A 15,000-nucleotide genomic window follows, 5' to 3' on the forward strand; every position below is an offset into this window, starting at 1 on the left:
ACAATGTGTGTTCTGTCCAGTGAACTGGGACTGTAATTTGAAAGGAATTGTATAATTATAAAAACCTATAATAATTGTACAATCCTCACACACACACACACACACACACACACACACACACACACACACACACACACACACACACACACACACACACACACACACACACACACACACACACACACACACACACACACACACACACACACACATGGACCCTGTTGAAGATCTCTGATCTAAACTGTTACCTTATGGTCTCCCATACAGACATTAGGACCCACTGTGTTGTAAACAACACTCTTCTCTTCGTCATCTCCCTGAAAAGAAGAATTCACTTTCAGTGACAAAGGAAATAAAATGAGGCATTCAACATGAAAGCTTATGTCTGTAACTTCTTTTAAATAAATAAAGGAATCAGTTTTTGAGTGATAAATCTGTCACTGTTATTATAACGTGCCGTGCGAGAACGTGGAGCTTGACTATACAACCTTTGGTTAGCTTTTGAGATAAATGACACCAAACTCTCGAGCTATGTGAGAATGTAAATAGTGTTTGAATAATAATGTTGAAAGGTCCACTAGAAACCTAGCTTTAACCCTGTATTAAACCTAAAATACCAAAGTTACCCTTTAAACGCTGTATGTATAAGACAGAGAATGTACACTCACCTTAAAGGATTATTAGGAACACCTGTACGATTTCTCGTTAAAGCAATTATCTAATCAACCAATCACATGGCAGCTGCTTCAATGCATTTAGGGGGTGTGGTCCAGGTCTAGATGATCTCCTGAACTCCAAACTGAATGTCAGAATGGGAACAAAAGGTGATCTAAGCAACTTTGGCGTGGCATGGTTGTTGGTGCCAGCGGGCTGGTCTGCTCAGTTACTGGGATTCTCACGCACAACCATTTCTAGGGTTTACAAAGAATGGTCTGAAAAGGGAAAACATCCAGGATGCTGCAATCCTGGGGGCCAAAATGCCTTGTTGATGCTAGAGGTCAGAGAAGAATGGGCCGACTCATTCCAGCTGATAGAAGATCAACTTTGACTCAAATAACCACTTCGTTAGAACCGAGGTCTGCAGCAAAGCTTTTGTGAAGCCACAACCGCACAACCTTGAGATGGATGGCCTACACCAGCAGAATACTCCACTCAAGTACCACTCATCTCCACTAAAAATAGGAAAAAGGGGCTACAATTTGCACAAGCTCACCAAAATTGGACAGTTGAAGACTGTAAAAATGTTGCCTGGTCTGATGAGTCTCGATTTCTGTTGAGACATTCAGATGGTAGAGTCAGAGTTTGGGGTAAACAGAATGAGAACATGGATCCATCATGCCTTGTTACCACTGGGCAGGCTGGTGGTGGTGGTCTAATGGTGTGGGGAATGTTTTCTTGGCACACTTTAGACCGCTTAGTACCAACTGGGCATCGTTTAAATGCCACAGCCTACCTGAGCATTGTTTCTGACCATGTCCATCCCTTTATGACCACCATGTACCCATCCTCTGATGGCTACTTCCAGCAGGAAAATGCACCATGTCACAAAGCTCGAATCATTTCAAATTGGTTCTTGAACATGACGATGAGGTACTGTACTAAATGGCCCCCACAGTCACCAGATCTCAACCCAATAGAACATCTTTGGGATGTGGTGGAAGCGCGTTGGCCCATGTGCATCCCACAAATTCCATCAACTGCAAGATGCTATCCATCAATAGGGCCACATTTCTAAAGAATGCTTCCAGCACCTTGTTGAATCAGTGCCACGAGAATAGGGTTCTGAAGCAAAGGTGGTATACGACTATTAGTAGGGTGTTCCTAATAATCCTTTAGGTGATGTATTCTGCACTTTGTGAGTAAGTGCAAAGACAGCTACTACCTGTTCAAAACGTGCCTGCGTGGCCTCCTGTTTTTCAGAACCATTGTACCCCAAAATAACTTACAGAAGGCCCTCAAAGCACTTAACATCAGGGATGCACCGAATCCAGGATATTTGGCTTTGGCCGAATATTGGGCTTTTTGACGGGGTTCGGTTTCTGCCAAAACCTTAGAAGTTTTCTCCACCGAACCGAACCCTACGCATGCACTACTCGCGCTACGCAGGTCGCGGTAACGACGGCGCTGTTGATTACGGGAAGGTGTTTAAGTAGGTGGAGCGTTCAATGCAGCAGGCTGTGAGAAAGTGGACATGGAACAGAAAAAGTTGTTGTTTGGCAGAACTTTCAGTCAAAAGAAGGCCATTAAAGTCCAGCTACATGTTCAATTTACAATGCCGATTGGTCTGGTGGTGGCGAGGACCCTAAACTATACACAACATGGCCGCTGTTACAACATCTGGTCTGAAACATCCGAAAGAATACGAGTTGTGCACGAAGGAATCTCCAGACAGCAGCCAGAATGCAGCAACTTCAGGTACGGCAAAGGAAGGAGGACAGTCCCTGTTTACTTCATTCATGTGTTTACTGGGTTCATGGACTGAGGATGGGAGGAGGAGGCAGCACAATCTCAACCAGGGGGTTCAGGATTTGGTCGAACCCCCAAAACTCTGCATTCGGTGCATCCCTACTTAATATGCAACTTAACTGTATACTACTGACTAACTGTGTACTTCTACTTCCGAGGAAAACACTGTACTCCAACATTTACAGTACAGGCCAAAAGTTTGGACACACCTTCTCATTCAATGTGTTTCTTTATTTTCATGACTATTTACATTGTAGATTCTCACTGAAGGCATCAAAACTATGAATGAACACATATGGAATTATGTACTTAACAAAAAAGTGTGAAATAACTGAAAACATGTCTTATATTTTAGATTCCTCAAAGTAGCCACCCTTTGCTTTTTGATAACTCTGCAAACCCTTGTTGTTCTCTCAATGAGCTTCATGAGGTAGTCACCTGAAATGGTTTTACCTTCACAGGTGTGCTTTGTCAGGGTTCATTAGTGGAAGTTTTCCTTATTAATAAAAAGCAAAGGGTTCTTTGATAAGAATCTAAATATAAGCATGTTTTCATTATTTCACACTTTTTTAAGTACATAATTCATATGTGTTCATTCATAGTTTTGATGCTTCAGTGAGAATTACAATAAATAGTATAAAATAAAAAAACGCATTGAATGAGAAGGTGTGCTAATCTGGCCTGTACTGTACTTGAGTTGCAGATTCAGATTCAAATATGATGAATTATTATTCATTTAACTATCCACATTATATTAGAGTTGCAATCTCCACCTTGAAGTAAATTGTGCTGATAATTTGAAAGCAGATCTGTGTAACCGTACCGTGCGGTCACAGACGGTTGTACTATATGGCACCGGGCAAAGGCCTCGTGGGTCTGTGTGCTGTTTTATAATTAGTTTTGTGTTGAAGCCCATCGGATGAAGCGGTTTGAGACATATTTGAAAGACAACAGACACACACATATGCATACAGAAGTTCCTTGATTTATAGTTATATCGATAAATACTTATACGATCCAGGGTTCAACATTAAGGGTGTCCGATGGCCGGGGGCAAGATACAACCCACTGGCCCGTTCGGGCATCATCGTACCCTTTGATTTGAATGTGGCGTTGGCCAGTCAACAATTGAGTTTGTTCTTGACCGCTTTTGACATTTTTCTCTCCAATTTGTTTATGCTTTTGATGCCTTTTTGACTCTTTTTGAAGGGTTTTTTCTCCAAATTTTTTCATGCTTTTTGTGCTTTTTTCTGCATTTTCTTTTCGAGCTTTGACATTTTTCAATGTTTAAAAAAAAACGTTTTTCAGGTCTTTTTCACGCTTTCTTTGGCACTTTTTCAGGCAAAAAACAAACAAAACATATATACATATACCTATACATATATACAGTACAGGCCAAAAGTTTGGACACACCTTCTCATTCAATGTGTTTCTTTATTTTCATGACTATTTACATCAGTGTTTCTCCGTGAAATTACCTTGAAGCGTTCAGAGAGATGATGGGGGCGTTGGAGCAAATATTTTGGAAGGTGCGTTGAGGTGCGTTGGAGGTTGTTTGAAAGCTAGTTTAAACCAAAGATTCACAATAACAATACATGTTTACACTTAAACTACTAAAGAATAAGTAGTCTGCAACATTAAAAGCTGCCAGTTTACAGCACTGCGACTGGACCAGCAGGTTATCTTCTCTGTGCTTCTGTCAGCTTTGTTGTGCAGCTCGTGCTCCTTCATGGAACGGGTCAGAGCATGCCTTAAATGAGCTTGTAGCTACTACGTGAAGCTCGTTCAGATAAGAATAAACCAATCGCGCGACGTCCTGTTGTATTCTTTATATTCTTTATACCGGGAACTAATACATCTGTTGTTTGTCATTCAATGATTTGATTTTTGATTATTTTGATAACAATAGTAACAACAATAATAGGCCTATATTAGGTAATCATTAATATTCAGGGCATTTAGCCTACATAATATTTGATGGGGGCGTTAGGGACCTGGATAATGGATAGGGGCTGGCACAAAAAGGTTGAGAACCACTGATTTACATTGTAGATTCTCATTGAAGGCATCAAAACTATGAATGAACACATATGGAATTATGTACTTAACAAAAAAGTGTGAAATAACTGAAAACATGTCTTATATTTTAGATTCCTCAAAGTAGCCACCCTTTGCTTTTTTTGATAACTCTGCAAACCCTTGGTGTTCTCTCAATGAGCTTCATGAGGTAGTCACCTGAAATGGTTTTACCTTCACAGGTGTGCTTTGTCAGCGTTAATTAGTGGAATTTGTTCCCTTATTAATAAAAGAAAGGGAAGTCTAATTTGTTGTCACTCGCCCAAGTGACAAACAAGTGACAAAAAAAACAACCTTAACGTTGAACCCTGATGGTAGCACTGACTGACCCTGCGGATGAATTCCTGGGCGCTGTGTGACATGAGGATACGATCGCACCAGGCAGGACAGCGAGTGTTCATGTACTGGATCGGTTTAGTGTAGTCTTCACTGTAGGGGTAGCTGAGAGGAAGAGAGAGAAGGAAGTATTTAAAGAATAACGACAGAGGTAGGAGTTCATATGTTCACACTTGGCGTCTTTTTTTTTAACAAGAAAAAGTTGACTAGGAAGCTTTTGTAGTAAAGCAGCGTTTTGGTTCCAAAAAGCAGCCGAGAGCGTCTTTTGTTGCTATAAAAACAGCTACTGCTACAGTATCCCAGAGAGCTACGTGGAGCGGTGCTAACGTTTGCTAAAACAAAGTGGTGGAGCGAGCTAGAGAAAGAACAGAGAGAGAGAGAGAGAGAGAGAGAGAGAGAGAGAGAGAGAAAGAGAGAGAGAGAGAGAGAGAGAGAGAGAGAGAGAGAGAGAGAGAGAGAGAGAGAGAGGTGCTAACGTTAGATATAATAAAGTGGTGGAGAGAGCTAGAGAAAGAACAGAGAGAGAGAAGGAGAAGAGAGAGAGAGAGAGAGGTGCTAACGTTAGATATAATAAAGTGGTGGAGCGAGCTAGAGAAAGAACAGAGAGAGAGAGAGAGAGAGAGAGAGGTGCTAACGTTAGATATAATAAAGTGGTGGAGCGAGCTAGAGAAAGAACAGAGAGAGAGAGAGAGAGAGAGAGAGAGAGAGAGAGAAAAAAGAAAAAAAAAAAAAAGAGAAAATTTTTTATTTTTAAATTTTTATAGTTTTTTAATTTAAAAAAAGAGAGGAAACAGAGAGAGAGAGAAGAGTGCTAACGTTAGATATAATAAAGTGGTGGAGGGCTAGAGAAAGAACAGAGAGAGAGAGAGAGAGAGAGAGAGAGAAAAAAAGAGAGAGAGAGGTGCTAACGTTAGATATAATAAAGTGGTGGAGGGAGCTAGAGAAAGAACAGAGAGAGAGAGAGAGAGAGAGAGAGAGAGAGAGAGTGTGTTATGGAAAACGACAGGTCTCACTACTAAAAAGCTCTTGACGTAGGGCGTTTTTTTCAACTAACTTTTTTCAACATCGAAAAGTTCGTTAGTGCTGCAGAATGAAAAGTCGGCTGTGGCGTTTAAAAAAGAGCTAAGGGCCTTTTTTGAAAACACTGTTTACTCCGTAGGATTATAATGCCAAACAGACGCTGGCAGCTTTTAAAAAAAAGACGCCAAGCGTGAACATGGTCTTACACAGTATGTGTGCAGCTTTTAGCTCAGTTACCTGGGTGGAAACCTGATTTCCTCTTCCCTAATGACATCATGAAAGGCTGCGACTTCTTTGTCAAACTTCAAAAGCTGAGGGAGAGAGGCCATTACTGATTAGCGCTCAATCTCAACACATTAAAAAAACAAAACAAGCGTGAGGTGAGTGAGTACAAGGTGTAAACCCAGTTTACTGTTAAGTTATCGCACTTGTTGTTTACCCTCCTAGCTGTTGTATTTAATGTCCTGTCATTCACAGAACTGGATTTCCGCTGATAGGGTCTTATCTAAAAATCTGTGAAGCCATGTCAGATTGTTGCCAAGCAGCCTTTTTTTGTATACGAGATAAAAGTCACAACACAGAGTTGGTCTGAGGTCTGTGTTGCAGCTGATGGGATCGGTGTGGGTGAAAGGTGATTCTCACCGCTCTGCCGTTGTCCTCTCTGAAAACCGCCTGGTGCAGGTACGCAAACAGCTTCTCCTCGATGTGGAGCAGCACCTGCAGAGGAAGTGAAAGCAGCATTGAAAATAAACTGGTTAAATCACCAGCTCTATCGCCACAGCGCTGTGAAGTAAAGTACATTTTTGGTTGTGCGGAGGCTCCACGCAGAGCTTTCGCCATAGCCTACGTAAGTGGCCTGTAGTTTATACTTGTGCGCTGGTGTGTGCGTGGATCTCTTTAAGAGCATAGCAGGCAACCGCGTGCAGAGTTTAACGTTAATTAAGATTAATTAATTACAGACTTCAACGCGTTAATTAATTACACAAAAAATAACACGTTAAACATTTTTTTACGCTTTTTAATCACACTTATTTTCTCACTGGATGAGTTTCAGCGGACCGATTATACTGGAGCACCAACTGGCGTTCATGACTTCAGACAACAAGAAAACCACAGTGAACATGAACGAAGAAGCTGACGAGACCGCTTTGGTTGACCCCGTGGATGGGAAACGGATGGAAGCGTCGATAAGAGCATGGTTGTGTGCAAGCTATGCAACAAGGAATTCGCATATCACCGCAGCACATCGAGCCTCAAGGATCACCTCAACGCAAAACATTTAGCAGCTAGCGTGGACGTTAGCCCGACTCCGAGTACAAGGACCCACACCCAACTGTCAGTACCCGATCCGTTCCACCTGCACAATCCGTTCTGCGCATGTGCAAGATGACACGTATGCCATGACGTAGGCGCAGATGATAATGCTGCGTTCATTCCACCACCACCTTGGAATAACGGCACCGCTTCCACCTGCACGATCCGTTCTGCGCATGCGCAAGATGTTCACACGCTAGCCTCCAGCTAACGTTAGTTAGCTAATAGCTAATTCGGCGGACCGCTAGGTGATTATAGCGGTAGCTAACGGTTAATACGGAGCCTCCCCCGGGAAGCTAACGTTAGTTTAGCTAACGGTTAATTCGGCGGACCGCTAGGTGATTATAGCGGTCTGCCGTTAGCCTCCACCAGGAAGCTAACGTTAGTTTAGCTAACGGTTAATTTGGCTAACCGCTAGCTGATTGCAGCGGTCTGCCGTTAGCCTCCACAGTTAAGCTAACGTTAGTTTAGCTAACAGCTAATTCGGCTAACCGCTAGCTGAGACAGCATGTAAACTTTAAAAGACCCTCAAAATAAAACTTGAAAATAAACGTTAACATATATAACAGCTGTTACGTCAGTTCTACTTTACTTGTGCTCATTTAAAATACAATCACTCAATACTTGTCTTTATTGTTATTACTGTAATGTCTTAATTTAGCTGTAGCCTGCTTTTCCCATTAAGTTTGACTTAACGTTATTTTAGACTGAATCTAGCTGCAGAAACAACGTAACCAGTGGGGCGGTGCCTGTTATTTCGAGGTGGCATGAACGCAGCATTATCACCTGCGCCTACGTCATGGCATACGTGTCATCTTGCACATGCGCAGAACGGATTGTGCAGGTGGAACGGATCGGGTACTGACACCAACCGCACCCAACCCACACTCCACCAGATGACTGGTTTAAGGACCAGGGTAATCACTCGACTGTAGACCAAAAAAAATTACTTCTCACTGTTCTCAGGTCAAATATTTATGCAATTAAAATGCGATTAATTTCTATTAATTAATTACAAAGCCTCTAATTAATTAGATATATTTTTTGAATCGAGTCCCGGCCCTAATTTTAACCAGTACTTTTCCATGACTTTTTCGGCAAATTTCCTGACTACTTTTCCAGGACTATGGCTGTGTCTCAAACCGCCTACTTGTACACTTCAAGCAGTTAGTTTTAAGTATATCGTGTAGATAACGCAACAAGTCAGCGCACTGAAAGTACCAGGATGACCCCCTAAAAAAAGTCAAAAAGTTAAGTGTGGAACGATGGACACTACGCGCACTAAACGGGCGCCATCTTGACTACAAAGCAGAAAGGGGGAGGGACCAGGGACGTTGACCGGCAGCTGATTGGACGAAAGCGTCACGTGCGTCTAACTCTCGCAGATTTTACAACTGAGATTAATGGCGGCCAGATGGCGGCCTCGTTCAGAATACGATCTCGAATTTTATGAAAATAGTTCACCGAAACGTGTTTCTGAAAACATTTTAAGCGAGAAATAGGCCGTGCGGTTGCTTAATCTGTCTGTTGTTTTGATCGACAAAGGGTTAGTTTAAAAGATTTTCGTCATATTTTGAGAGGCGGCGAGCCGAGCCGACCGCTCGTCATTTCCGGTGAGCGTTTTAACATAAGTGGTCCGTTTGGGACGACACTAAGCGTCCAAAGTGGGCGCTACGGCAGGAAGTGGTCAGTGCACGTTAGCAGTATACTGACTGAAGTAGACGGTTTGAGACACAGCCTATGTGTTGCTGAAAATGTCAGTCGACATTATACAATAAGAATACAAATCGGTGTTAAAGTTTACCCTCAGTAACTATAAAATTAATGATAATGTGTGTGGTTCATAGTGAGATTCATCATATCGCTCCCCGAATACAACGCTGAGGTTAAGACGACGAGAAAATACATTTATTAATCACATATTATTATGCTGTGTTAAAAAAAACTTTTCCAAAACTTTCTGGGTCTTTTTATGTTTCCAAAACCTTTCCGGGCCTGGAATTTGCATTTTTCAAATACCATAACTTTTCCAGTTTTTTCCTAAACGTATGAACCCTGAACGTGTGTGTGTGTGTGTGTGTGTGGGGGGAGTGTGTGGTAGAGCGAGTGAGAGAGTTACAGTGATTAGTTTAGACGCGAGTAGCGACTCCAGAGTCCTAGTGAGAGAAACAAAGCGTCTCCTTCTGTTCTTTCTGACCACGGTGGGAGATCTGGAGCAGGAGAAGTTAACCCTCTCCTTGATCTCATGTTGTTTATGGAGAAGGAGAACCAGGAAATGAGTCGGGGGGGGGGAAATGCAACGCTACCACGCCACGGCCGAGCGACGTGCGTCGCCAAGACGTGCGCGCGTCAGGCTAGTGTTAATTTTGTCACCTATTTTTAATTTAGTCTTAGTCTTAGTCTTGTGCCAAAATTTTTTGTTAGTCAAGTTTTAGTCGACTAAAAGTCTCGTCATTTTAGTCTAGTTTTAGTCAAAACATTTTAGTCTTTTTTTAAATAAATTATTGCTGATAACCATTTCAGTCAAATAGTTATAAAAATAAATAAATGCTATAAAGTTATATAAATATTGAGCCTCTTCCTTATTTCACCAGTAAACGACAAAAACAACCACTGCATGGGGAAAGGATATTTTACAATAAAATAAATGCAGCACGAAACTGGCGAGGCGTATTTCAAGTGAACGCAACATGTGTTGTTTTTCAGACAACGGCAGCTGCAGACTGTCGTACGTCTCGTGTTGGAAATAGAGACAAACCTTTACACCGTTTAGCAGTCAGCATTTTAACTGTGTTAAATCCAACTGCTAGCTAACTGTAGGCTAACGTTACCTGCTGCCAAGTGTAGTGTTAACTAGCTAACGGTAGGCTAACGTTACCTGCTGCCAAGTGTAGTGTTAACTAGCTAACGGTAGGCTAACGTTACCTGCTGCCAAGTGTAGTGTTAACTAGCTAACGGTAGGCTAACGTTACCTGCTGCCAAGTGTAGTGTTAACTAGCTAACGGTAGGCTAACGTTACCTGCTGCCAAGTGTAGTGTTAACTAGCTAACGGTAGGCTAACGTTACCTGCTGCCAAGTGTAGTGTTAACTAGCGCCCCGTGCAGCGATGTTTCGATTGACTCTAAAGTCCGTTTAGGAGCATCAGAGAGAAGCTGAATATTCTATCTCATGATGGAAAAGTAGAGACGATTGTAGACGAAAATGAAGAGATTTTATCTTAGTTTTTATTTTATGCAAAACATTTTAGTCTCGTCTTTTTTCTTCAACAATAATGCATGTTAATTTAGTCTTAGTCAGCGTTTTTGGACATTGGCGCAGTCTCGTCATCGTCTCGTCTTAGTCATGGAAAAAAAGGTCGTTGACGAACATATTTAGTCTCGTCTCGTCTGACGAAATTAACACTACGTCAGGCTACGCCGTAGGGCCGGTACCTCCAGGTATCTACGTACGTAACCACTGTGTCGATTTAACGCAGAAGCATAAATCACACTTAAGGTCTGGCTACACCACAGATGCATTCTGGGATAGGAGAAAAAAAACCTCTGGGTTGACCAATCACGGTGGCTCTGCTAAATAGTCTCGAGAAGGAACTTGTTTTAGTGGAAAGTTTGCTCCCCTGCAAAAGAAAACGCCAAATCCAATATTAAATGAAGTTAACTGTTGACACAACACAGTAAGGTGAGCTATTTAAATTAGCTGATACATGGTTAAAGCTCATTGGCTCTTACCAGTGTATCTCGTCCCACAGCAATCCCACCAATCAGTCCCAAAATGTCCCAGTTGGAGAGGAAATGACCTAAACATATTCTTTGTAAATCTTTACAATCATTCCCTGAAAGAACCGAGCAGACCTGCCTCGTTGCACCATCCAAACGTTCTTCAAAACTTGACATTTTCAGCGCGTAGCTCGCTAGCTCGAAGTTTGTTGTTGTTTACCATAACGAAGGGATTATTGAGAACGTCAACACACAGAGAGCGTGAGAAAGTGAGGAATAAAGCCTGACATCCGGTGAGCAGATTTCAGACTTTATCCTGGAAATGAACTTCCGTTGCTCCAGACTAGTCACCTGGTGGTCGTTGTCTTTTTCTTCGCAGATGATCTTCTTCACTTCGTCACTGCTGTCCTTCTTCACTGTCTGCACGTCTGCTGAAGTGGACAGATGCTGCTCACAGAAACACAAACACGAGACAGGGTCTGTGTCTCAAAGAAATGCCAGGCTGACACACAGCCTTCATCACCTGAGCTTCAGGAGTAAAAAAAAAAAGGTGTAACATACCTGGACCAGACTAAGTGTGTCCAGACGGAAGTTGAAATCTCCAAACAGGAGGAAAGGCAGAGGAGTGTAGCGGCTGTCTGATATCCTGGGGGAAAAACACAGCACAGTCACACACACACGTTTTGGGATTTACTCTCTAATAAACTTCGCTGTGAGGGTTCACAAAGTCACATAAATATAATGACATCTTCAGAATAGTTGATTCAAAAGGTCAGGAGTTGATGTAAATTCCTGAAATATCCTGTTTACATGATGATATTAGCCAGGGCTGTGAGAAACATCCTCCATTCGGTCAGGCGAGGAGTCAGGATAGTTGTCCTGTCCCTTTAAATGACCGTTTTTTTAAAAGTTTTATTGTTATGATTTCAACGGCATAACCGATCTGTTTCGACCATCTCCAAAATAAAATGTATACTTGGACTTTTCGCTACCTTTTCACCTAGTCTCGCTTTGCCAGTCCTTCGAAGGACTGGCTACACCACAGATGCATTCAGGGATAAAAGGAAAAAAAACACTCTGGTTTGATGGCATTTCTTTAAACCAATCGCAATCGTTTTGGGCGGGGCTAGGCTCCGGACGGCGCCACGGCGCCTCTGCTAAATAGCCTCGGGAAGGAACTTGTTGTGGTGGAACGTGTGTACGTTAAAAAGTAGTTTTAAGCCTGGTTCACACGGGACGATTTTAAAATTTAACTCCTTTGACGCCTGAATTTATTCACAATTATATAAGAACTTTATTATGTGTGTTCCTGGCTCCAAGCTGATGCTAAATTAAGTTGAGATTGTTAATTTGTCTATAGCATATAGAATAGATATAAATTTAGGTATGATGTAAATTAGCCACAACAGGCATTTATGGTAAATTTCTTTACAAAATGGTAAAATTAATAAAACACATTTTCAAGTGATTGACAAATAAATGAATCTTGACAACAGCAAGAAAGAAAACACTCTCCTACTCCCTAACACTGACAGTAGTCTTTTTAGGGTTAGGGGTTAGGGTTAATTTCGCTTCCGTGAACTGGATGTAGTTCCCACTCCGACCGGTCCTATGAGAAACCAGTGCGTGCAAAAGGTTCCTAGGTATGTATCGAATGTAAACAAACCGGCATTGGGGGGATACACACGCTATCTCGCCTGCAGTCGGAATGGAAGGTGTTTGATGCAAATTAGCGACAGTCGGCATTAAGGGGCTAAAAAATCACAGGTCTAACAGTTCTGGTCGTACAGTGTGCGGTGCGCAGCACACGGCAAAATCAACACATCACACACGAACCGATTTGACTCCCGAGCATTCCCAGGTCAGACGGGAAATCTCGCAAAATCCCTCGAGATCAAACGTGACTTCAGAGTAAACAATCATGGCGGACGAAGAGGATGGCGATAGTTTGTAGTTTGTTTTTAACCGAAAAGAAACGTTATCAAAAGAAAAGGCGATTGTGAAAGAAGTGGAGACAACAGCATGAGCATGGACTATATTCAGCTACATCGTGATATGGAGGCGAGTTGTTGTTTTTTCTCATAGAAATGTCGTTACGTACTACACAGATTAATTACCGTTGAAATACACGTTCATATATTCGTTTCCATGTACTCTGGTGGACTGCAGTTGTGGATGTAGTTATGCCCATCGACTTTATTGTATGCCACAGTCCACAGGCTGCGTGCTCGTTCGGCCCCGGGGGACACCCACCACACGCCGGAGAAATCGGGCCCAAAAATCCAACATGTTGGTATATCCCCGATTTGAGATCGGAGCGGTCCCGACGTCCTTCCGAGCAGACGAGAGCAGTCTTAACACACCACGCACGGCAGGAATATCTGATCAGATTATTTTACGATAATCGGAGCATCCTTAAGATTGTCGGGAGGGGTGAATCGGGCTAAAATCGGCCTAATTATCCTGCCGTCTGCACCAGGCTTAAGTCGTGCAACAGAGAACTCCGATTGGACAGATAGTCTAGCTAGCTGTCTGGATTTACCCTGCAGAGATCTGAGCAGCAGTTAACCATAGTCCTCACAAATCCACCGGAGGTTAGAACGCCAACACAGAGACAGAGTTACTTGCAAGTAGGAGATACAGAAGTGATATGATTCAGGTGTACAAGCTTGTACAGGGGAATATATGATGTAACAGTTGAGCCTATCTTTCAGTTTTGGAGCGATAGGTATGAGACACGAGGGAACTCTTTAAAACTTTACCCCAGAACATGCATGTCTGAAAAGAGAAAGAATTTTTTCACAAATCATGGAACGAGCTTCCAGAAGAAGTTGTGCGTTCCCCTTCAATTAATTATTTTAAGAATAGGTATAATTATAAAGCTTGTCAGTAATTTATGTTGTAATTTATATATATTTAATAAATATATGTAATAGATATGTAATTTAAGAAAATTGCAATCATGAAATGAATGTGTTAAAATGTGAATAAATATATTTGTTTTGTGTTGCTTGAGTCTGGAATAGAGGATTTTATATCCTGTACTAGAATTTTTTCAATAAATTAAATAAATAAAATGTTTTTTTACGTTGGAGTGAAAGATAAAGATTCAAAATTCTGTTTCCGTTTGTGTCTTTGTTGATGTCAGGCTTTGAATTTGATGTTTCAAACGGTGTGTGGTACGCTTTACTGTGAGGGAGCCACAATAAAGTTCATAATCAAAGTTTCTTTGTGTACTTTTAATTTATAATAATTTAGTACATTTAATATCAGAAAGTTACTTTTGATACTTTGCTTACTTTTACTTTTTGATACTGTATGACAATCTATATAAGCAAATAAAGAGAAATTAAAAAGTAAGACTGGTGAGACCGGCCCGTTACTAGCAGCCTAAAATCTCCTATTGTATCTGCTTTTATATGTTTAACTGTTTTAACTGCTCTTTAATGTTTAATTTCTTATACTACTATATACTATGAATCAGTTTTTATATAAAGCACTTTGAATTGCCCTGTTGCTGAAATGTGCTATACAAATAAAGCTGCCTTGCCTTGCCTTACTTAAGTACAGTAAGACTTTTACTAAAGTAATATTCTAAAAGGGGATTTTAACTTCTGACAAAGTCTTTTCTGGTAAGACACTTGTACTTTTACTCAAGTATTGCTTCCAAATACTTTATACAAGACTGCTGGCAACTAACCACAGACAGAAATTCGCGGCAGTGCTTCGCTGCAGATTAAATAGAGCCGAAATTGGCATTTTTGGCATTATTTTTGGCCTGGCGGTTGTACAATCATAAGGGAAACACTGGATCTTCTGCATTTTACAGTCATGTTTTTCACAGTTGTGTGCAGCTGTAAATCGGACCTGTTGATGACATATCGGAGGGCGTTTTTGCGGTTGGCTGAGTAAATGGAAGGACTGGAGTTGCAGGCAATGAGGTTGGAGGCATCGTGGAACAGGTGGACATTAACCAGGTCCAGACCTCTGTGAAGAACACACACACACACACACACACACACACACACACACACACACACACACACACACACACACACACACACAAACACAC

The 15,000-nt window shown here is 41.7% G+C and overlaps 1 protein-coding gene across 2 annotated transcripts in view; it reads right to left on the reverse strand.

The window, feature by feature from the left end:
• Positions 1 to 15,000, reverse strand: part of inpp5l (inositol polyphosphate-5-phosphatase L) — a 67,368-nt gene that overhangs the window by 4,873 nt on the left and 47,495 nt on the right. For both annotated transcript variants that reach the window (XM_039804466.1, XM_039804467.1), the window contains 7 exons: positions 14,796 to 14,915; positions 11,490 to 11,574; positions 11,280 to 11,375; positions 6,541 to 6,615; positions 6,136 to 6,209; positions 4,872 to 4,983; positions 249 to 317 (listed from right to left, as the gene is read on the reverse strand). In XM_039804466.1, the coding sequence (XP_039660400.1) occupies positions 249 to 317; positions 4,872 to 4,983; positions 6,136 to 6,209; positions 6,541 to 6,615; positions 11,280 to 11,375; positions 11,490 to 11,574; positions 14,796 to 14,915 (631 nt within the window). The remainder of the gene's footprint in view (positions 1 to 248; positions 318 to 4,871; positions 4,984 to 6,135; positions 6,210 to 6,540; positions 6,616 to 11,279; positions 11,376 to 11,489; positions 11,575 to 14,795; positions 14,916 to 15,000) is intronic.

Source organism: Perca fluviatilis, chromosome 6 (genome assembly GCF_010015445.1).
Source record: "Perca fluviatilis chromosome 6, GENO_Pfluv_1.0, whole genome shotgun sequence".
Classification (NCBI taxonomy): domain Eukaryota; kingdom Metazoa; phylum Chordata; class Actinopteri; order Perciformes; family Percidae; genus Perca; species Perca fluviatilis.